General features: G+C 44.5%; 1 protein-coding gene across 3 annotated transcripts in view; it reads left to right on the plus strand.

Moving 5' to 3' along the window:
- LOC135369816 (phospholipid scramblase 1-like) overlaps window positions 1-23175 on the plus strand; it is a 92078-nt gene that overhangs the window by 14872 nt on the left and 54031 nt on the right. For 2 of the 3 annotated variants that reach the window (XM_064603357.1, XM_064603356.1), the window contains exons 2-3: window positions 2732-2809; window positions 5096-5161. In XM_064603357.1, the coding sequence (XP_064459427.1) occupies window positions 2732-2809; window positions 5096-5161 (144 nt within the window). The remainder of the gene's footprint in view (window positions 1-2731; window positions 2810-5095; window positions 5162-23175) is intronic. The other variant, XM_064603358.1, reaches the window with a different exon arrangement.

The raw sequence follows: 23175 nt of genomic DNA on the forward strand, positions 1-23175 counted from the left end.
TTAGCACCCTGTTATCTCTCCGATAGCGGAGAGACTTCCTTCCCGCGATAGCCAGTCTTGCTCGGTGCAGTAGACTGAAAACGAAACAATTTTGACGTTCGTTACACTCAAAAGCAAAGTTACCACTGCTAATACGGCGGGTCGCCACAAGCGCATTCTTCCATCCCTTTGAACGAGTGGACTTGCCCGCTTCCGCTCGCCGCTAGGGTGTCTCTGCCCAGAGAAAATACGCCGCTCGCGCGTTCCGTAAACTTTTGTCCAGCACTGTACCAACTGTGACGACACTTTTGTAACCTTTTAAAAGACCTTGTACATAGATTTTCCTCTCAGTCCCGAAGAAGGCGGAGCTTCCGCCGAAACGTAGACTTCCCCAGACCCTTAGTTTAAATGCCAGCGTAATAAATAACTTTCCCCTACTCCCTACTTCAGTCTCTGGTGTCTTTTCTCCCCTATCTATATTCAACATCCTGGTCGTTCGAACCTAAATTTTGTAGCGTATATATATATATCCTTTGCATGGTCATGAATGTATGTTGCCGATCATACAGTGCAGTTTTATTGAAATGGGAGCACGAATTTGATACAGTCCTTGTGGAAGGGCACAAAACAAGATCATCTCAGTGATCGCTTACATCCCCTTCATTTCGAAGTCTCATCTAAACGCAGAGAGATGCTATCCTCACGATTTGCTTGTCAGACAGCTGACAAGATAAAAAAAAAAAAAAGAAACTGCTCGAGATATCGTAAAATTTTTATAGCAAGTACATGACTTGAAAATATACACCTGTTGCTTCGTACTCCTCTTTATGTGGAATGCTTGGGAAAGGTAATAAACATGTAGGAATAACCAAACTACAAACTTTGCCAAAAAGCAACTTGAACAGGACATCATACTTTAGGGGTAACAGCAGGTACCGTAATTTCACGAGTATAAGCTGCACCGCAGATAAGCGGCAGGACGCGTTTTTAGGAACGTTTCGAAAATTTTCTGGAAAATAAGCCACACCCGCAGATAAGCTGCGGTCAATAGGATACGACTCATTTGTGCGACAAAGGAGACCACAGAGAAGGCCATAAACACTGTGGTCCATGCTACAGGATGAACATAGTGTACAACAAAGGTCAGTTCTAGAGTTCTACCAAGATCGGATTGTGCAAGTGTTGGGCGTTTTTCGTGGACTGATGGGTCAGTGGTCTTCCAGAAGGCGTGAATCACTGTCACAACTTTCGTTAAAGCTGCTTGGGGGAATGCACCAGGAAGATTAATCTACTCTAATGTGGACCCATCCCTGTTACGCACTGTTCGTGCATTGACAGGGCAGCGCTGTTCCAGAAACACTGTCGGCCCTTTCGTTAAAACCGGCATATGGGGAAAATACCACGAAAAATAATCATCTGCTAAGCCGGACCGCTGAATAAACCGCAGAGCGCCAGCGAGAAAAAAAAAGTCGCGCATAAGCCACGGCCAATACGCGTGAAATTACGGTACATCATCTTGGTTCAAACACAGGCACATCTAGTGCATTGCACAAATACAAGTGATTTTCAAATCTCAGAGACATACATTTCTTCAAACAAGATGCCTTAACTCTAGCTGTACGCTTTGTGTCACAAACTTCCAAGATGGGGGCAATTCCCAAGCTGTCGTCTACCACATCCATTAAAGTGCTCTTAACTGACAGCATTATCAAGTCAATGACTACTTCATTTTTGCATACGCTGCTCAATTTGGGCAAACACTAAGAATTTTTTCTATACGTCCAAATGTCTTGTTAGCTTGAACGTATATGTCCAATAAAATCTTTCGAATGACTGACGGTGGCACTTGCTTTTTTTTAACGTTGACTCCCGGAATGCCGTGGGAGATCGAGGGCAGTGACAGAGAGCATGGGGGAGACGAAGACACTGTTGGTTTTGCAACAAACCAGGGAATTTTAGGCTTTGATTTTGCAATGATTTTGTAGATGGTTTGCAATGGTTTTGTACATGTAGTGGCGTTGTTTAACTGTCATTCAATGGGCTATATGAGAACAGCAGCAGATGCTGAGAGTATGCCAAAATTAGGTCGTATCCACAAACACACACACAAAAAAAAAAACTAGCTGGACAAAAACGAAAGCCTACGCACCCTGGGCTTATATAACAGAATTATACATTATGGAACATATTTACATTAAAGAGTTTGAGCGAGCAGTGGCTTTCTTCCGCAGCAGTCCATTGCATTTTAACTTTCCGTGACCACTGTATCAAGGTCTGGACAAAAGTTTACGGAATATGCTTCAGTGTACTTTGTCCTTGGTGTGAACCCCATCTTCGAGCGGAAATGATGGTAGAAAAGTTTACTCGTTCAGTGGGGTGAGCTAGCGCGCTGGGAGCGACACACCGCGGTAGTTTCGGTTTCAGTATGGCCTGAATGCGCTTGAGTGGTGGTTTGAATTGGCGTCGCTGCCGGCGCACTCCGCCACACCTCTTAACCAATGCCCGCTTGCGCTTGCCGCTAGGGTGTCACACCGAGGTGAAAATACACAGCTCGCGTGTTCCCTAAACCTTTGTCGGAGCCTGTACCATTAAAATACACACGTACGAAAGCTGGATCCAACTCAAAAACAGTATTCGTGCGCTAGATGCGTGATAAAATGCTTTATGTTGGAGTGGGTGTCCGCTTTTATATTTTCCAATTTCTGATGATTTCAAGCGTCTCTCTTGTTTCTTCTCAACTTGTATTTTTCAGAGGCCTCTATGGAGCAATGGCAGACTGGCCTTAATCTTCTGGCAAAAGTAAAGGAAGTGAAACTGATTATGGAAGACGGTAAGTGGAAGTTGTTAACCCATTACTGTAATTCAAAGACATGTCGAAGCTGGTGAACATTTGATACGATGCAGGTTGTTGACATTAGGGTTTCTAATGGTTGAGTAACTCTTTGTGGAACTGAATGCCATCAACCCGCCATTTTAGAGCCCACTCTCATCATTCGTGAAACCTATGTTATAATTTCAGCGAATGTTTCATAACGTATGTGCAAGTTCTAAACAGTAGTGCATAACTAAGTGGTATAGCAACACCTTTGTCAGCGCACCGTGAGCTGCGGGCTTGAGCGGGTGGTCTTCAAGATGGCGAAAACTTGCAGGAGACGACACAATTTTTACACACGAAAGTAGTATACAGACATGCCATTGAACCTGTGGAGCTATATAACGGGCGACCACAATGTTTGAAGAACAGCAAGATGTTCTTAATGTTAGACCCATGCAAGTGGAAGTGGCTTCGTTTTCTCTCCATTGCTTTAGCTATGGCCACCACAAAACCTGATGCAGATTTGTGGTGGACAACATATTGTGGAGAAGAGCCAGAAATAAACGAGACGTGCTGTGCGATAAATTACATTTCGAGGGTTGCACCTGTTTCTCTCGCTTTGCAAACCGCAGTGTCATTTCATTTCATGTGAACCACAGAATATATGGTACCGTGGTTTAGTCTGGCTGTTACTCAATAACATACACGGCTAGAGCAAACGATGTACATTGAGGACATGCCAGAGTTTACTCTTGGGAAAACCATAATAATAATTCGGGGCTTTACGTTGCGAGACAACTGTGATCATGAGCGACGCCACAGTGGTCAGGTCTGCAGATTATTTTGCCCACCTGAGGGTCCGTTAACATGCGCCAAAACCTCGACAGAAGGCACACCATATTCAACGTCACCAGCTGACAACGGCGCGCATCTGCAACTTGTACCCTTCCACCAAATTGGCACTGTCGTCCGCTGGGTTTGAACTCGACGTCTTGTGATCAGAAGGCGGATACGCTACCGACTGAGCCACCGAGGCCGGCTCTATGGGGGAATGAGATAACGTCACTGCCTAAGAGACAATGAGGATGCTACCTTGACAATAGGAATGCCACGGCCGAGGGGGCGTTTCGTAGAGTTGCGAAGCCTTTCCTCCTGTGACCGTCGTACTTTCAATCTCCGCTGAGGGAACGACGTCACGCCGTCGGAAATACGCGACCACAGAAGTAACGCTAGTCCTTAAAATTCGTTTATTTGATACCTAACCACTTTTCAAACAAAAAGGCTGGGCAAGTTGTCGGCCGATACTGAACATATTGGAAAGTAGTAAGAACTGACCACTAGTTGACCGCAATGTGGCATAAAAACTGAACACACGAAAGACATTTAAATTTGGAATTAATTGGGCCCTCCAGCGAGTGTGATCAGCAACTGGAGGCATTCTGTAGGCAACTGATAGTCATAGAAAAAATGAAGTAGCTAAATACAAACAGGCTAATTAATTTATTAATGTTCATGGTAATTAATATTAGTTATTATTGACTAGCACAGGGCAAATTAATTTATTCTCAAATGAATAGGGTCACTCTGATGAAATCCGGTGCACTGGCCGACAGTGATCATCACCGTTCGTCCAGTCATCACCATGATAGTTGCAGAGATTCTCACCATGTTGCAACCCAGTTGCAAAGCAGCATACCAGGTGGCAACACCGTCATCGTCATGGCTGCTGTCGTGAAAGACAGGAAAAAGATAATAGTGGTGGGCAAGAATTTCAGCAAGACCAGACATTCTAAATTGTGTACATACACGGCTCATTGAAGAGGCCTAACCCGTAATTTTGAGAGCTATCCATTTGACTCTGTGCGTGTCACACGTAAGAAGATTTGCAGCTTTTGCCTGTAGTAATTATGCTATGATGCTGTATGATCCATGTATCATATGCGATCCAGCATTGACGTGATGCTCACCATCTCGAATAGCTGTCTTTTTTACCTTGTGCATGTCCCTCAAAAGACGATTTGTACTTTTTGTTCATATTATATATCCTGTGCTGATGTATACTGATTCTCTCTGTCAGTCGTCTTGGGAGCTGTGAACAGCTCAAGCTGCTTAATTTTTTTTTCTTCACAGCCCCCATTACAGCAATCTGTGTAAACAAATAAATAAAATATACTACATCGAACCTTTGATGTATACATAGTTCTGTACGAAGTTTTTATCTAAAGAAAGCAGAGTAATCTCTTCCTCTGTCAAGACAAATGTGGAAAGCAATATACGTAATTGCCTCATTTCCCCATGCAGAGTTTCCGAAATGGATTTATACTGTGCGAGACCTCGGAAATAGGGTTCTGTTCAGTGTTTACAATGGTACGTAAAGTTTATTACTTGAATATCTTTTTCATTTTAATATACTGACATGATTCTGACAACAGCCATATCAGACAAGTGATCAAGAATATATATTCTTTAATTTACATGAATAATTCACTAGTCCTGTTTTCGGCCACAAAGGTTTACATAATCCAGTAAACACATTGTCTGTTTGCTTTGATTGGCTGTGTAATTAGAAAACCAACGAGGGTGTAAGATACACAGAAAACCGTGCAATCCTTTCTGTCGATGTGAAGCTGCATTGCAGATTTTACAAGACAGGGGGAAATAGTGCGTAAACGAGCAGCACCGCGAATACCAAAATTCAAGAAGCTCTGATGTCATAGCAGTCGTCTCTGCTAGTGACGAACCGTGAATGAGGTCACATGTTTGCTATAACAAATACTAATAGACTGAGTGACTCAAGTTCTGATGTCAGAACTTGACGAGTAGGTGTGTTCATGGTTTATGCCCCCTTGCATTATTTTCTCAATTCCGGGAAAGACTTCATAATTAAAGCCATCATTTTCAGCCAGCTGATTGATGCTAATGATAATCACTAAAGCCTTTACAGGAAATAAAGCACTGACTCTTGTTGAAAAAAATATGTGAAACCTCGAACTGCATTGACTGGAAAACTTGTTACCCCATTTGCGTCATCGGTTATGAGCTTGCAGCCATTGGTTTTGCTTTCAGTGAAAACCGGAACTTGCTGTCCTTACTGGGATATGGGATACTTCAAACAATGTTATATTTGTACTATATACGAGGGGTGTTCAAGTCAAACTGGGACTTTTCATTGTTTGCAAAAGTAAAATGAATTTACAGGCGAGAAATTAGTTTTGTTTTTCAACGTAATCTCCAGCTGCAATAATGCACGTGGCAGCAACTCCCAGCCAAGTTTCTGCAAGGTGCGTGTCGTGAGACGCGCATTATGCGGGCGTACATTGTCGTGTAGGAGCAGGACTCCTTTGGTGACGAGGCCCGGCCGATTTTGCTTCAGCGCCTTACGCACATCCCTGAGAACCTGGGAGTTATATGCACTATTGATGGTGGTACCACTGGGCAGAAAATCAACATGAACCAGGGGCGGATCTAGGATTTTTCCGAGGGGGAGGGTCCGCTCTGGACAAGTGCCAGGTGCATGCTGGGATTGGTCCATTGAACCCTATGTTTGAGTCTGGAATTGAGGAGGGGTTCCGGACCCCTGGACCTCCCCCCCCCCTCAGATCTGCACCTGACATGAACAACGCCAGTCTTGTCCCAAACAAGCGTGGCCATAACCTTACCCATAGATCGGGTGCTTCAGAGCTTCTTGGGAGCTGGCGAGCCCAGATGCTTCCACAGTTTCGCCACGAAAACCACCGCCGCCCTTGACCACGTGATCATCCGTAACGAATCACGACACAGTAGCCACAGCCACGGGGCATGTGCGCCGCGTGCCCCCTCCACACCCTCTCACTCGAATTTTCTCCCCCCCCCCCCTGTTCCGAGCGCTTCGCCGGGCCATCTGCTAATATTATCGAGAAGCAGAAAATGAAGATCCAGAAGACGAAGGAATTCACATGTACAAATTTATTCACACGGTAAACATATAAACAAGAAGCTACATTTGAATGCAAGTAAATCTACACGATTATTACAGAATCCTGCAGAATAAATAAATAATAAATAGTGCCGAGCAACAGAAAGCGTGACTATCATATTATACAATCCTTAAAAGAACCTATTAGGTTTGGACAAAGTAGATATTATTACACACATACATAACACGTGATGAGTCGCAGAAGCCATCCGCTTCATCCCAGCACAACCGCAGGATTTTCAGGTGACAGGGGCCACATGCTCGCGGATCGCGAGGCAACGAACAGCTGTCGGCGTCTGAATGAAAGAAAAAAGAAAAGGAACCTGATAATGATATGGTAAACCCGAGCACAGCCAACGTTAAAGGGACTCTGACCAGAAGTTCAACAAATCTTTCGTTTGCATCTATTACGAAGGTACAATATGCCTCCAAGCTACACGCGAAATATTTTGGCTGTGCGCGGCGGCAAAGTTTGCCAAATGGGGAGCTGAAAACCCGCTTGGCTTTTCCTCCTCAACTCGCGCAATCGGCGCCGAAATCTAGCCTCTTTGTGGTGGATATCCGCCAATTTCCGTGTGCGTGACGAAAACATGAGGTTCATGTTTCATTGGCCGCCCGGACCGGAAGTTCTGCTGTTAGTTTGTGAGAGCGGCGGCATCCGGAAAGCGATCTTCAATATGGACGTCGAAGCAAGGAATGCGGAGTCTTCGAGCCCGGAACTTTTTTCTGACCTTTCTGCGATCGAGAAGGAAATTTTGTGTGCTGAACAGTTCGGAAGCCTCGCTTTCGAAACGTCGCCGATGCCGCAAATGCGAGCCGAAGTCAACGCTCTACGAACATCGGTCACAAATGAAGCAAACAGGATCAGTCGCCTGTCTTCGACAGACAGGTAAGCGATGAGCTTTTTAACGCACACTGTGATCAAACATGTAAACGTGTTCTCTGAAATTTTGTGTCCTCATATTTAATGCGTACTTCCTGTTTAAGGTGCCGGTGCGGCTGGTGTGTCATAATGCCGAAGGAGATCGAATATGCTTATGCTGCAAGGAGCTCGAAAGCGCAGCCGAATGACAGCAATATGAGTGCATTACAACCCACGAAGATTTGTAACTTCTATGCCTCAATACGACTGTCCTGAAGGTGGATACTGAATTCCGTGGGCAGCGCGAACGTATGAGCGACCATATTCACAAGTAAGTCACATTTGGCCCTGTCGAACGATGTTAAAATTTGGGCGCTCGAAATTGGTTTGGTCCTGCATTAAGGTCGCTAAAAACTCCAGTGCAGGGCGCACCACATAAAAGACGACATAATACAGAACTGTGAACTGGAGAAAAGCAGTATTAGGCAACTGTGTAATTGTCAAGGTGATATGTCCTAAATCACCTCTTTGTGTATTGCCCTGTGCTTATGTTTTTAGCGTAGGCTTTTAGCGATGTTGAGTGTTCCTACTTTCGATTCACTGAAGAGTAAAAAAATGTTAGTTTCTAAAAGAATACAGCATGTGTAGTAATATACAGGGCGTGTGCAGATAAATTGCAGTCGCTTTCAAGCAGGGGCAGATCTAGGATTTTTCCTGAAGGGGGGGGGGGGGGTCCGCTATGGACAAGTGCCAGGTGCATGCTGGGATTGCTGGGACCCCCCCCCCCAGATCCGCGCCTGCTTTCAAGTACATGTAGAAATGGCACGACACACACCCTGTACTGTGACCGGTTGCCTATTTGCCTAAACTATATTTTATGTACATCTGCGTATACGATATGGATGTACTGCATATCGCCAGTTCGCAACGTGTTTTTGCCACAAGCTTGGGAATAACAAGAACATCGTCATCCCAGCCTGTGCAGTGAACAGGATCTGGCGAGCCTTCCACACAGAAAGTGCCACAGGCTTCAAGTACCCAACATCCTAACTGGAGGAAGCTCTTCGCACAGCTCGTCTATCGCTTTTAAACTAATTCAGCATCTGTATTTAGGATTACTTATAGCTCTCAGGATGATGCATGGTTCATCAGTTCAGTATGTTGTGTCCTTTTTAATGAGTCTTGCGGAAGGGTAGATGAGCACTCCTTTCGTCGTGACATTGTGTACCGTTGCTACAATTTCTTGAGCAAAACTGATGAACAAATGAAAAGCAGCGTCTGTCTTTCAAATATGTATGTTCCTTGTAACTTCTGTATTTGTTAAGTGACCCATGTTGTCCCCCCTCATGTAATGCCCGCAAGGGCCTTTGAGGTATATTCATGAATAAATAAATACCAAAACCAGAAAAAGGTGTAACATCTATTGTAATACCTATCCTATCTGTGTGTACGATACATAAACATTCTCAGAAGGTTTGTTGTCACACTTTGCCTCATTGTGCCTAAAGCCTAATTCCACCTCTTACATCATCTCCACATCCGCAATCTCCAAAGCTGTACAAGGCTAAATCAGGTACTACATAAAAAAGGGGGAAGGAGGAAATTAAAAGCTGAATCCAAATCCAAAGAAACCTGGTGCTTTCTTGGGGCTACTCATGTCTCTGTCCTGGATGAGATCCACATAGAAAACAGCTTTTCTGAGCCTCAGTGATTGATTCCCTTGATTGCCCTGACTGTTAGGAAATACTCGTCGGCTTGGTGGCAAGTGGGCTTGTGTCTGATAGTGCGATTTGGAATAAAGGCATCAAGCAACATCTCTCTACGGTCTTAAGAAGGATATCAACATTACCTGTCAAGGCATAGCATTTCATATTGCTTTCAGTGAGTACAACACTGCTCGTAGACGTTGCAACCATTCATGTTGGGAAAGCATGCTGGAGTTCCCTCAGGCAGTGCATCCATAACAGGGAGTCAGGTTCATAGAGAGCACCTTATGAGATGAACAGCGACAGTGCCCAGCGAAGACACTCCAGAAATTTTGTGCAGGTTTAGGGGGTCACGCCTTTTAACAGTTTTGATGGAAAGCAGGGTGTGTGTAACACCGAGCTCTGGTGTATGAGTTCTTGTTATCTGCAATCCGGTACCCGTGTTCTAGTAATCTGGAAAAGCCTTAGCTCACTTGCAGGAAATTATTATGAATGTGAGTGTCTTCTGTGGAAACAGGTTGTCATTGTCTTTCTATCCACCCTTCTTAGTTGCCCTAGCAAAAGCAAATATGTAATGCTGCAGAATGTAATGCTGTAATGCTAATTCTAGCGCACTAGTTGCTTTGAGTGTTCTCAGGCTCCGGAAATGGAGCTACCTTGTGCGTACGCTGTGCCATGTTGGCAAGAACATAAATCAGATTGCCTTTGCTTTTGAAATTGGCCCTTCAGTGCTCCACGTGACTGCAAGAATGGTATCCCCTAAACAATAGGCAACAAGAATGATTTCTACAATGTAATGAGCTTTGTAAAACAACAACTTTATTTGAAAATATATTCCAAACGCCGGGTGACGACCTTATAATGTAGCATCCTTTACTGCAAACACCGCTTAACATAACGACTAAAAACGGAGCGTAAACGTTTTGCCGCCTATGTGGGTGGCATCATCAGTACAACAAGGGCCAAAGACAAGCATCTCAGCCTACTTATCTAAGAGCGCATCATACACATCCGAAAGGGGGCCACTGTTTGTATTACAGGCTGATGCATCACGTCCGATAAACCAGGACTCTAAGCACTTTCTAAGGCCACATCGCTAGTCATGTGCAAAGGTTACCGCACCATCAAAATTTAATACATGTTCATCAGGCCAACAATAGTAGACTAATTTGGTCCTGGTTTCAGTAGTATTAGAACCCTTGGGAACATCCCTTGTGTGCTCTTTTAGTCTTTTCCCACGTCTTTTGTCTGTCTTGCCAATGTAGGTTGTGTCACAGTCTGTGCACTTAACTTTATATGCACAGTCTTAATGCCTGACGGGCACAGTTCCCTTCAAATGGCCTATGAAACACCTTGGATGAAAGGAATGCACACCACTGATTTGACTCCGTCGATGTTGTTTGTGACTGTTCTCTGTTGTAGCGATGACGCCACCCGGATAGGCGACGAAACGTTCACTCTCTTTGTTCTCAATTGTTGTGTTAAGTCGATGTTTTCAGTAAAGGATTCTACATTACAAACTTTGTTTGAATGATGATTAGTGGCAAGCTTCATACCCTGGGCCACTACTGTAACAATTGTTTGCGTTAATGTGGTGAAATGGGGTAATCAGCCTTGTAAACAATTTACTTGGCAATATATTTATTTATCTGTCATGGGTTGAAGAACCGTGTGGTGTTAAATAACGGAGGGACGTGTAATTATACAAGACCGATCACCTAAAGGCCTTGCTTCACACTTGGTTAAAATGTGATGCATATGTAACCTCAGGAATGCTGCATGGTGGTGATATGATAGGTTCTCCTCACGAATTGTTGGCATGGTTGCGGTTAGTCAAGAAACTGCATATCCAGTTAAGTAGCAAGATCAAATTTTAATGGGGCTAGTTTGGCCAACAAGCAAGCATAAAACGCAGTGCCAAAAGCCCTCACAAAAAAAAAAAAAATACTGCATCTACGTGAACCCAGAAATCAAGACAGTTTAAAATGCTGTGACCGAATTATGTTACTTTTGTCTAAATACCCTTTTCTAAAGCCATGCTGGAATTTAAAAAAAGAAATTTATAGACTCAACGTGGCTAACAACGTGCTGGTATATGATGTGTTCCATTAGTTTATAGGGAACCCTAAAGTGGGGCAGGTTAGTAGATAGAAAGAGCATAGTTGACACCTCTTATGAGGACAGAAATTAGCTTGTGACCTATGGCCATGACTCAGACACATACAAAGCACCTTTCACACAGATTAACGCATCTTCGTTCCAGCACTTCCACCTTTCATCACTGTTGTTCATCACTGTTGAGTGGTCTGTCATTCTTGTAACACAGATCTTAATTGAAATGCAGGTGCACACTTGGTTAAAATGTGATGCATATGTAACCTGAGGAATGCTGCATGGTGGTGATATGATAGGTTCTCCTCACGAATTGTTGGCATGGTTGCGATTAGTCAAGAAATTGCATATCCAGTTAAGTAGCAAGATCAAATAATTTTAATGGGGCTAGTTTGGCCCCATTAACCAAATGGGGCCAAATTACATTTTGCTTGGAAGTTTGAAATGTAATATTTACATTTCAAACTTCCTTGAAAAAGGCAGTTCAGGCATGTCGGATTTGTTAGACTCGATGCAAAGCCAGTAAGCACAGTGTGGAATGACTAATTCATCTTTCGAAAGCAGAGGAGCAGACCCCACGACCTTTCGCCATCGCAATGCTTCAGAGCGGCATAGCCTAGTCAGGAGCCATCAGATGGGTCACATAAAGTATAACTGGGTTCCTGAAGCGGAGGGTTCTGTGGGATACGTATAAGAAAGCATACGTGTTACAGAACAGCTACGAGAATGATCGAATGCACTTGTATTGTTTTGAGTGCGTGGACTTGTAACTGAAAAATAAATGCGCTAACCTTGTTGAAACTGCTTTTCCGTCAGAACCACACGAGAGCACACTTTGTTTCTTTAGATTGTAGAGGAGGTGGTGTTCCCCTACATGAGTCCTGACCGGCGATGATGGAATGTCCCAGCGGGCAGATGGACGTGGCCTCACACTAGGACGGTGCCGGTAGAACTGCCGTGCCAGCGCCGTAGCGCGTGGCAGCAGAGGCGCGTCGTCGTCGTCTTCCACGGGCCGCCACATCACTCCCCCCCTCAGACGCGGAGCGGTGCCTGCGGTTGAGGTCCGCGTCGATACCATGAAGAGGAGAATGAGGACGACTCGTGGATGGTGGACGATTGGAGATACGGCTTGCGATTGTGGCTGTTGATGCAGCAGCGGGATGGCGGGAACAAGGGCGCTGCGGTCCGGGCGGGTTCCAGAGATGAGTTGTGAGTGCTGAGTGGTTGGGTGCTTGAGTGCGTTGTGTGGCGTTGAGTTGCTGCGTTGCTTGTTGCTGAGGGAGTGCGTTGAGTGATCGTTGTTGAGAGCTGTTTGTTGCTGATTGTGTTGAGTTGCTGAGTGGGCGACAGTACCGCGACCGGTACGACAGCGTGAATGCCGGTTGCCGCCAGAGAAGTGCCGGGGAGGACCATCATGAAGCAGGTGGAGGCCGGAAAGACAGCTTACTGTGGTCTCCCTGCGGGTCCCCGGTGGAACAGTGGTCCTGGTGCGCCTTACCTGCTAGAGGGTGGTTCGCTGCTGGTTTGCCGACGAAAAATTTAGGATGTTGAGTGGCCGAATTACGCCGAACATGGTGTTCGTTGTTCGGGTCACCAAATGTAGAGGAGGTGGTGTTCCCCTACATGAGTCCTGACCGGCGATGATGGAATGTCCCAGCGGGCAGATGGACGTGGCCTCACACTAGGACGGTACCGGTAGAACTGCCGTGCCAGGGCCGTAGCGCGTGGCAGCAGAGGCGCGTCGTCGTCTTCCACGGGCCGCCACAAGATGAAGGTTCAAAGAATTCAACTTCAGCATTTGCAGTACATCATCAGGTCCCGATGCTCCTTTGATATGCAGCAGACAGAATTTCGCTGAGGCGAGTGACTGTCGTGGCAGTTCGTTGCTTTGCAGCAGATCAAGAACAGTACGCCGCAATGATAGGTGAAACGTTCAGGTTATGGCAAACAACTCCAACACCAAATACAATGACCCGAAAAAGGTAGGATGAGCCGGGAATCACACAAGTTCGCAAGCTCGTCATATGGCAGCCATTACAGCTGAGCGGATACGGAACCATATGGAACGCAAGACAACACAACGCAGATTGAAAAAGCAATCGCAAAACCTACTGCATGTGTTAAATGCAAGGTATATTTTTCTTTTTGAGACTCTGTAACAAAACATATTAACATATAAATGACATTTCATAAAGGGAATTGACAGAGTATTGTGTCACCATGTGACGCGTTTGAGCCAATTGTGGGTGTTGCCAGTGGCCCTCATGTTGACGTCATGTTGATGGTGGGCCGTGGTGGATATTCTATATAAACGTATGTTTTCTCGGTTTGACGCTAGGCGTGCTCTAGTCGGATGAAGTCGAATGTTTAAAATTCGAGTTTGGAGAAACTGTGGGGTTTTAATGCGTGGATTTTCGCATGAAGAGTCCGTGTTGGGTGCTCTATCGACTGCAAGTACGAAAGAGCTCCCACAACTTCTGGTCAGAGTCCCTTTAATTGGTTGAATACGCTATGTATGACATGCTATCGTTACGCGCCTAATGTCGACTAATGACGAAATTCGAGGAGCCCGGCGTACACGATGCACGCTGTTTTCCTTTTCATGCACACCAGTGTATGAAACATCAGACACATTCAAATAGCGCAACAAAACCCAACAAGTAACGCCACGCATAATCATCTACCAGATCATGACTGATAACCGGCAGAAAGCGATGTCATACGGGACAAGGCGTACCTCCATGCACACAGTTAGGCGACAGTATTAAACGTCTGATCACTGACATGCATCATAGGTTTGTCTGCTTACCTCTCATTCAGGCGTTCGACCATGGCTCGAACATCTTCGGAATCCACGAAACGAAATCACCGTCTGCGCACATACGTAGACGCCAGCTACACAACGGCCAGACGGGTCGGCGCCTCCGAGAAACGAACGCGGGAGAATCCACCGGTTAAATGAGCCTCAGCCAATCATGATCGAGAAAGGTCACGTGGGAGACCGGAGCCAATGGAAAGTAAATAGCCGGAATTTGACGGGAAATGCCAGCGGCGACACTATTTTCGCGGCGGCGAAACCCGCTTACTGTGCCTCCTCTGCTTCCACTGTTTTCATACGCGTTTAGACTCAAGAGTGAAATGGTGCAGCGACGTTTCATCGCAGGTGGTGATTCGATGAAGTAACGGCTGTTCTTCAGTGTCGAAACAGTACCTTAGCTCTTGGGAGATTTCCAGTCTTCTCTGGTGGTCAAACACAGAGAGCCGACTCGGGACCCAACGGGCACTAACTTTGTGCTGTGATGTGTTGTATGTAGGTTGTAGTACAGCGTCAGAATACCGTAATTAGTGCTGTCATCTATATGTTATGAGTGTCAAGGTATGTACGTACTCTATTTTATTTGTTACATCTGAAATTTGCTTGTTGTATCTCCCCTTCCTGCTATGCATGTCGATTGGCAGCGCATGGAGTATGAATGAACTAAAAAATAAATAATAAAGTTTTCGAAACTGGAGATGTTCACGAATGATAGTCTTCAACGTTCCCACAGAAAGGTCCGTCTTTCGAGCCAGTCCGAGACATGTTATCCGTCGGACCTTGAGTTGGATGTTCTCAGGAACTCTGATACTGGGCTCTGAGCCACACTGGCCGGGGTCGTCCTGCATTTATGTACGGCCGTCTCGGAACCTTTTGCTGCAGCTCAATGTATCCTGGCCATGCTGAGCCTGAAGTCTTCTATGAATTTCTGTTCGATGTGCGCACTCACCTCGTTGTAAGCCATCTTGTCCAACATGTGTCTTTTGTTTTGCACAAACTTTGGACCACCACGTGGTGAACGCGGAGGCCTGTCGCGTGTGAAAATGGCGAAAAAGAAGAAGCGCGAGCCATTGTACAGTCAGGAGACAGAAAGTCCCGGTTTGACTTGAACATCCCTAGTAAAGTTGCGCTCTCAATCGCTTATCCCGGAAAGTGTCAACGAACTCCATCCATGGCATATCCGAATATCCGAAACAGTGCGTAGGCTCATCCGTTTTTGTAGTTTTGTGACGTACCGAATTTCATGCATATTAGCCGCGGCTTATACACGTTTTTTTTTCTCAGGGGCGCTCTGTGGCTTATCAATTGGTGAAGCTTATCTCATGACTATTTTTCCGTGGTATTTTTCCCAAAAGCTGGTTTTAACGAAACGTCACCCGTCGATGCATGACAAACACACAACAAGGGAACATTCCCCTCAACTGCATGTCTATCGCTGTACCAAGCTTACAACGTATAACAAAACTACGGTACATTTTTTGGACGATTACATTTACTGAGGAATTATGGGGTAGGTGATCAAGATAAATTACGTCACAATCTCATGATATGATGCAAACCAATGGAAGTTTTTATCAACGTAACTTGGTTTTGCGCTCTTTTTTTGTTTTTGTCGTGTTTCAGGAGGCATGAAAATTTTAAATATGAAAAACGAACATATGTGCATGATCCTTTCAGTATCACGCACTGTTATATCAGATTATATACAGGGCGTTTGATTTTAAGCGTTGCAGAATTTTTACAAAATGGCTATGAGAGTAGCATAGATGTGCACTCTTAGAAATGAACTTCATCGCATAGAACGCTCCTAGCCAAACGTAATCACGAATAATACCGCTATCTCTCCTGATTTGTTGAAAACGGGAGGCGTACGCCTTTTTTCTGACACTTATGCTGTTCATAATTGTCACAAAAAAGGCGTACGCCTCCCGTTTTCAACAAATCAGAACAGATAACGAGATCACTCGAGATGGTGGTTGGTTAGGAGCATGCTGTGCGGTGAAGTTCATTTTTAAGAGTGTGATTTTTTGCAAGAGTTATACGACGAGATGGCTATCCTCTGAAAGGGAGTATGTAATTACAAGATTTCTAATTGAGTACAATTCATTAGGTAAGTATTTAATTAGGGAATTTTGGGCAAAACCAAGATAGCAGAATGAGAGCAACCATCGTTCAAAGCCGCCCCCCGTATAAAAAATCCTGAAACTCGCGCGTGCGTTAAAATATCACTCCTCCAATTTTGATGTAAATGAGCGGAAACCGAACAAGCGCGTCACCCTCGCGCGCAAACCCTTATTTGTGACGGAAGCGGTTTATATGCCCGGCTGACCGACACCTCCTTAAACATCTCCATCTCTCCGAATTAAGTAGCCCACCGACGCGTCACTGCGGTTTCGCTTTGTATATGAAAATTTTATGAGATTTATATATTTTATGAGATATGATATTTAACGCACCTGCATTTTCAAGATCTTTTTAAACATGAAACGGCTTAATTTCAACGAGGCTGGCCTGCACTCTAAAAACAGAACTTCACCTCATAGCACGTTGTGCGCCAGTCATTGACACTATATGATAGAGTTATCGCTTCTGATTCGAAGAGAGAGGAGGGCGTACGCCTTTTTGTGGCAATTTGGATATATAAAAATTGCCACAAAAAGGCGTACGCGCTCCTCTCTCTTCGAATCAGAAGTGATAACCCTATCATACGCGGCAATGGTTGGCGCACAACGTGCGATGGGGTAACTTCGCCAATAATCCTGGCGGTTACCGTGGTACAGGGAGCTTCCCAATGAAGACTTCTGACCGGATTGAAAAAAACACCAGAATTATTATGTTGTTTCTCGGTGTTCCTGGCGTTAACACTAGACTCTTTTGGTGTTTCTAACGTGCACGTCAATATTGTCTGGTGCGACACCAGGGTGGATCTGGTGCTGTCGGATTCTCCTGATGTCAACACTAGAGTGGCCTACTACGACCCCAGAATGATTCTGGTGCCTTCTAGAATGCTTGGTGTGGGCACTAGACAGACGTGGTGTCTTAATGTGACCGTTAGAGCGGTCTGGTGTGGTTCGCAGACACCAGACCTACAGGCGCCAGAGTACGAGCCCTGCGCGTTGTTACCATGAAAACTGCAATTCCCAATTATCATGAGGTCGTTAGCGCAACTTTTTTTTCGAAATGAACGATAATTCGCTTCGCAAATAATTCCGTTGGGTGTAGAAATTGACCCGCTTTCGCGGCTTTCAGTCCAGTTTGAAAACGAAACTTTACGCTCTCCTTGTCACATAAGACAGCGACAGCGCCATCGGCATTAGTGTCTGTTTTGAACTCGCTGAGCTGGCCGATGTGGTTGAGGTTGGGTGTACCCTGTTACCCACTCTTAATAATCAAACTTTTGAATTCCACGCTAAGAAATCCACCCTTCAAATTCCAATCCTTTGAAATCCAAGCTGTCAAAATAAATCACAATGGGTCTATGCAGTCCAGTGTTTTACGTGAGAAAATCAGTGTTTAAGAGGGTCACACTCCAGAATAAGGAGTCTTTATGCAATTCTGTGTCGTATTCAGCATGCATTTCTCAATTATTCGTTAATTTAATTAAGTTACAGGCGTAAATAACTACGCGTATGAATACTAGGAAAACAACGCTTCAGCGGTTCGGCTACCATTGAGGACGAGGCTATTTGAGAAAATGGAGTAACGACGGAGCCGCATTGTGTTGCGGGATCGGCTGCATAAAAAGAATAATCACCGCAAGCTCTAATAAAGCATATGTTTCTTCTGCCGATTTCGTCAGGTATTTATTTTTCAGACGTGTAACGACTTGGTGTGCTAACACGCGCGTGCAACTCATGAAGGAATTCATGGGTGAAGTGACATTGATGCAGTCGTAGCTGTTTTGGACAGGAAATCGGGTAGCGAAAAATGTCCAGGATGAGCGACATATAAAACGTACCGCAAAACTGCTGTGTCGACCATTTGTCACGACGGTAATCACGTAACCATCATGTAAACGTCTCTTGCGTTCCTCAGCCGCAGCCTACGAAGAACCGGTAATATTACGTGTGATAAGAGCCGCGAAAAGTGGTTCAGCAAGGTAAAACGCGAGGTGTTTAATTAAATCACAGTGAAAGATAGTAAAGGACTGTTACTGGTCATGTAGACAGCAGATCTCGTTCACCAACACATCAATGGATCGTATAAATAGTCTTCCTGTCAATGGACAACTGACATTTTCCTCCGTCTATACTGAGCAGTGTTGACCCAGAGCTTGGTTTTTGGATGCCACAAAACACTTCTCGCCAAGATAGTGCACTGTGACTCATGGACTGTGACTCAATGGGGCATTTACAGCTCAGTGTCATTACCATCTGAGGCAAGTTGACTCTCTCAGATACTGTCACTGCAGTGCTGTAGAAGACCCAGAGTATATTCTGTGTCACTGCCCACACTACCAAGCTTTCCAAATTGCCATTTTCAGATAAAATTGCTTGGCTTATGGCTAATATGGCTAAATCAAGCCCACGAATGCCTACTCTCAAAGCTCTTTTGGCAATTTTGGACTCCATGGGACATTATTTCCGTCCTCACACGACAAGCAGCTATGGGGTAGAGTATCGCCCCAGGCAATGAAACTCCCTGTCCATCTCAAAATAAAGTTGATAAACAACAACTGCAACTTCTGCGAGGTGGTTTAAACCACTCTTATAACTACATGTTATATAAACAAAATACAGAAACCGACACTGAAGATTTTTGTTTAAATTTAATTTGTGGAAGCTTTCGCGTGGACCTCCACGCGAAAGCTTGTACAAATTAAACTTAAACAAAAATCTTCAGTGTCGGTTTCTGTATTTTGTTTATGTGACCTACAGGACTTGACTCCCCTCTTCGTATTCACTTCCTCTACATGTTATGTGTAACCTAAGAATGCTGGTATGTGGGTGGAGTGGCTAGTTTGCCACAGTACCACATATAGGAACACAAATGGCTGATAACTCTGCTGCAGAATCTGGGCCAAGGGGATGAGCACTTGGAATCATCACAGTTTTTAGTACCATGCAGAGGAGTAGACTACCCTCAAATTTTGTGCTACTTTTTCTGAATTACTCGTAAGTATGCTGCAGCTACATAGGTAGCAGTTCAAATACTACTCACAATTGCCAAAACTTCATGCTAGCACTCAATTCTTTTTACAAACTTTGGTTTGTGATGTGATAAATATTTCTGTGACTTCCATAGGCCCGGTTTCACCGACTCTGGTTAACTGAACCAATATCAAGGGTTGCCAATTCCTGAACTTAACAGACACTTCTTTTTTCCATCGGTGATGTGGTGAATACTTCAGTAATAACTCCTTTAGTGAAGCAGAATTTTAAGCAGCAGCTGAAGTTTAATGACTCTTCATCTTAGTTCAGACGCTGAAAAGGTTGGTGAAACTGGGTCATTCTGTAGCCTTTGTGTTCTGGTGATGTGCAATGGTTTTTCGAGGGATTCAAACTACACAAAAGGTTAATAATAAAAAAATGTCTTGGCATACCTACCTACATACATGTCCCGGACAGCACGTAAGAAACTCAACAGAATATAAATGTCATCATGACGTTGGTAGACAGACCAGTGGCGTATCTAGAGCTACCTGCGCCCATGGCAACATGGTTAACATGATGTCCTTGGGGATGCGTTTTCGTGTGGTCCGCACTAGGTTTCACACTACAACCTCCCTAATGGCGGGTGCTTTAGATCATTTATGAATGCGCCAGGCTGAGTGCCCGACCTGGCACATTCACACCCGACCACATAATGGCGCCCCTGTTCACCTGGCGCCCATGGCACCTGTCCACACCTGCCACACCCTAGTTACGCCACTGAGACAGACTGATAGCGAAACAAATCGGAAAGGGATCCACGAATGTGCACTTGTTCGTTGCCTCCTCTTGAAAGAAAAGTAGGACCGAAAGTCGCGTACTCTCTCAGAGACCACCGTAATCCCCTCAAGACCATGCCTTTTTGATGCGAGCTCGTCCCCACTAGCTTGGAGCGTAGCTCAGCTGTACCAAATTGGTGGCTCTATTGAACAGTGCAATGTCATTTGTTTTTATGATGAACAGTATGATGTCATTTGTACCCTTTCTGATGCATTTTGTACAAGGGCTTTGTACGCCAGCAGCGTACTGTCTCCGAAAGGTAGTTTTCGTGTCCACTTCAAGAAGACAATTTTTTTAGGAGCCTTAGAGGATGCGTAACTACTGTGTGATTTCCACTAAATATCGGAAGAGAGGTGCACACCTAAATACCTGAAACCCTCAACTCAATTAATTGTAGGATCAAAATTACGTGGTAATAAATTGAGGTTCGTCTCGTTCACAAAAGATATCATTGCACACTCTGCAAAGTTCATCGGTAGTTGCCATGGCCTACATCAATCATAGACACTGCAAACCACTCATTCAGCATAGTCAGTCCGCGGTACGGAAAGTGAAAAGCGTCATTGCCCATTGTGAACATGGCCATGCAACACTGCTTGCGGCTTCGCATTTCTCACTAGTTTCTTTTATGAGATGACTAATGCTTTGCCAATTCAACACGAACATACTTTGTAACAACTACTTGGAACTTTGGAACAACTTTGCAAAGCATATGTACTCGTATATGCACTTCCTTTAATCGCTTCAGGAGTATTTCTCCCGTAACATATCTCGGCAGATGCAGTATGCCATGTAGGTAACACAATTTTGGCACAGTATTTGCTCTATATGTCCAACAACCAGAGATATCAAATCTTTGTGCCAAAATGGTGTGTCACGTGTCCGTGTAAAGACGAGTCCCTTAGATGGAATAGGTATAGCATCTTGATGGTGAATGCAAGAAGTTAATGTTTGACAACATATATGTCATGGATTAAATAGAGAAGGTTATCATACACATCAGAAGAATGCCAACACTTCAGTGCTTTACCGTTACCTGTTATTCCAATTTTTCTTCTCCCTTCTATTGGCATTATGTATTTCAGAATCATTTTTTGGATTACTGAATTTTAATTTGGCAATCCTTTCACATGTCTTGTGATAGACAGGTTAGCAATGTAAGCAGTGTTTACGTGCCTCTCACAACCTGCATCTTTATGCAAAAATACTCCAAAAGCCGGGAGACGACATAGCTAGACAATGAAGTAGAGAACTCCGACTTAACATATCAGATGACGCACCCCGAAAGTCGCTGGAGAGGCGTGTTAGCTTAGCTCAATTGGTAGAGCCCTGGACCGGTAATCCAGAAGATGTGGGTTCGATCCCTACAGTTGGCTAACCTTTTCAGTGACTTTCATCTTTCATAACAAAATAACAGGGTTTACTCAGAGGTTTCATCCGTCATGCGACGGACATCATCGTGCCAAACTGAATGAGCGATGGCACAACCAGTCATTATTTAAGGAGATGGGAGTATTGTTCGGGGAGGGGCCACGGTTTTTGTTACAAACCAAGGGGTCACTGCGACTCTAGAAGCTTCCTGTGTCCCCATCTTTGTTCTCTCTTGTTATGTTAAGTTGGAGTTCTCTACTTTGTTAGTCTGCATTTTTATATCTGAGGGTGTTTTTGTGACAAGAGGGCAAGGGTGCCGGCAACATGGCACATGTTCACAAAAATGCAGAACCAGAGAGACACACACACAAAAAAAAAAGTATAGCATAGCACAGTCCCAATCATTTTGTCGTGTCCTTTTTAATGTGTCGTCTGTTCTACAGTTGTTGTTGTTGTTTTTTTTCGTGTGTAGTTTCTGGATTTTAAGCCCAGGAGCAGTTGCTGTAGAGAATGCTGAGAACATGTGAAGCATACATTTTCCAATTCTCACATTATGCTGTAAGCAGTGTGAAATACAACCCAAAAGGAATTTAATGAGAGACAACTTGTCACCAAGATCAGTGTGGGAACATTGCAAAGGAAAAATAATTCGAAACCATAATGGATTCCTATCCTATTTAATGGTACAGTATCAGATGAAAGTAATTCAAATTATATTGAAGAAGTAACCGTGCAAATTATCAGTCAAACAGTGAAGCTGACTGCAGTACACTACAATGTATCACATGTAACAATATCAGTGTTTCCAAAACTGACACATAAACCTTAGGGAGGCCGTAATAGTCAAAGCAGGGGTTACACCACTTGGCGAAAAGAAAAAGCAGATGAAGTGAACGCAATATGCGACAAAACCAAGGAAACTATCACGCTATAACTGCAATATATTGAAGTTGTTTTTAAAAAATAGAAGTTAGTTCAGCGCACAGATATCAGCTGTCGAACACACAGCCATCCCGAAAACTATGCCCATCTTCGTTGATGCACCCACGAATCCACAAGAGGACCGCCGAGGCTTTCCCACTCGGATTAAGTATCTGTACCTTGAACTGTGAACAGTTTGATGTGCACTCCAGAAAACGAGAGCAGCTGACTGCCGATTTCATGGGCGCGGCCATGAGAGCCGACAAGGACAGTTCAACAGAGGAGTAATTTGAACGTGAATGTGGCGCTAGTGGAAGGCGCAACAATTTGCACTTCAAACGACGTGAAATGACCAAAAAGTGAGCAGCGAGGATGCTTGCTTGCTCATTTGTCATTATTTGGGCCTGTAATCCACATCACGGTTCAGAAAGGCTGCTAAATGCCGATGACCGACACAAGAAAAACGTGTTTGCAATGTTTTTTGACCCGTTGCGGTTCAAGCGAATATACCTTTTTTGTGCTTCCTTCCTCTCTTTTTCTTTCTTGTTTTTCTTTTTTTATTGTTTTTTACTCTTGTCGGTTCGTTCCGGAGCCCTAGCTTGGAAAGCTGCTCCTGTTTAGTTTCGGTATCAATCGGAATGTAGGGGCAGGGGGAACAGTCCACAGCTCCTCGAGTTTTCACGGTGCTGGCTCTGCCCCCCCCCCCCCC

Source organism: Ornithodoros turicata, chromosome 10 (assembly GCF_037126465.1).
Source record: "Ornithodoros turicata isolate Travis chromosome 10, ASM3712646v1, whole genome shotgun sequence".
Taxonomy (NCBI): domain Eukaryota; kingdom Metazoa; phylum Arthropoda; class Arachnida; order Ixodida; family Argasidae; genus Ornithodoros; species Ornithodoros turicata.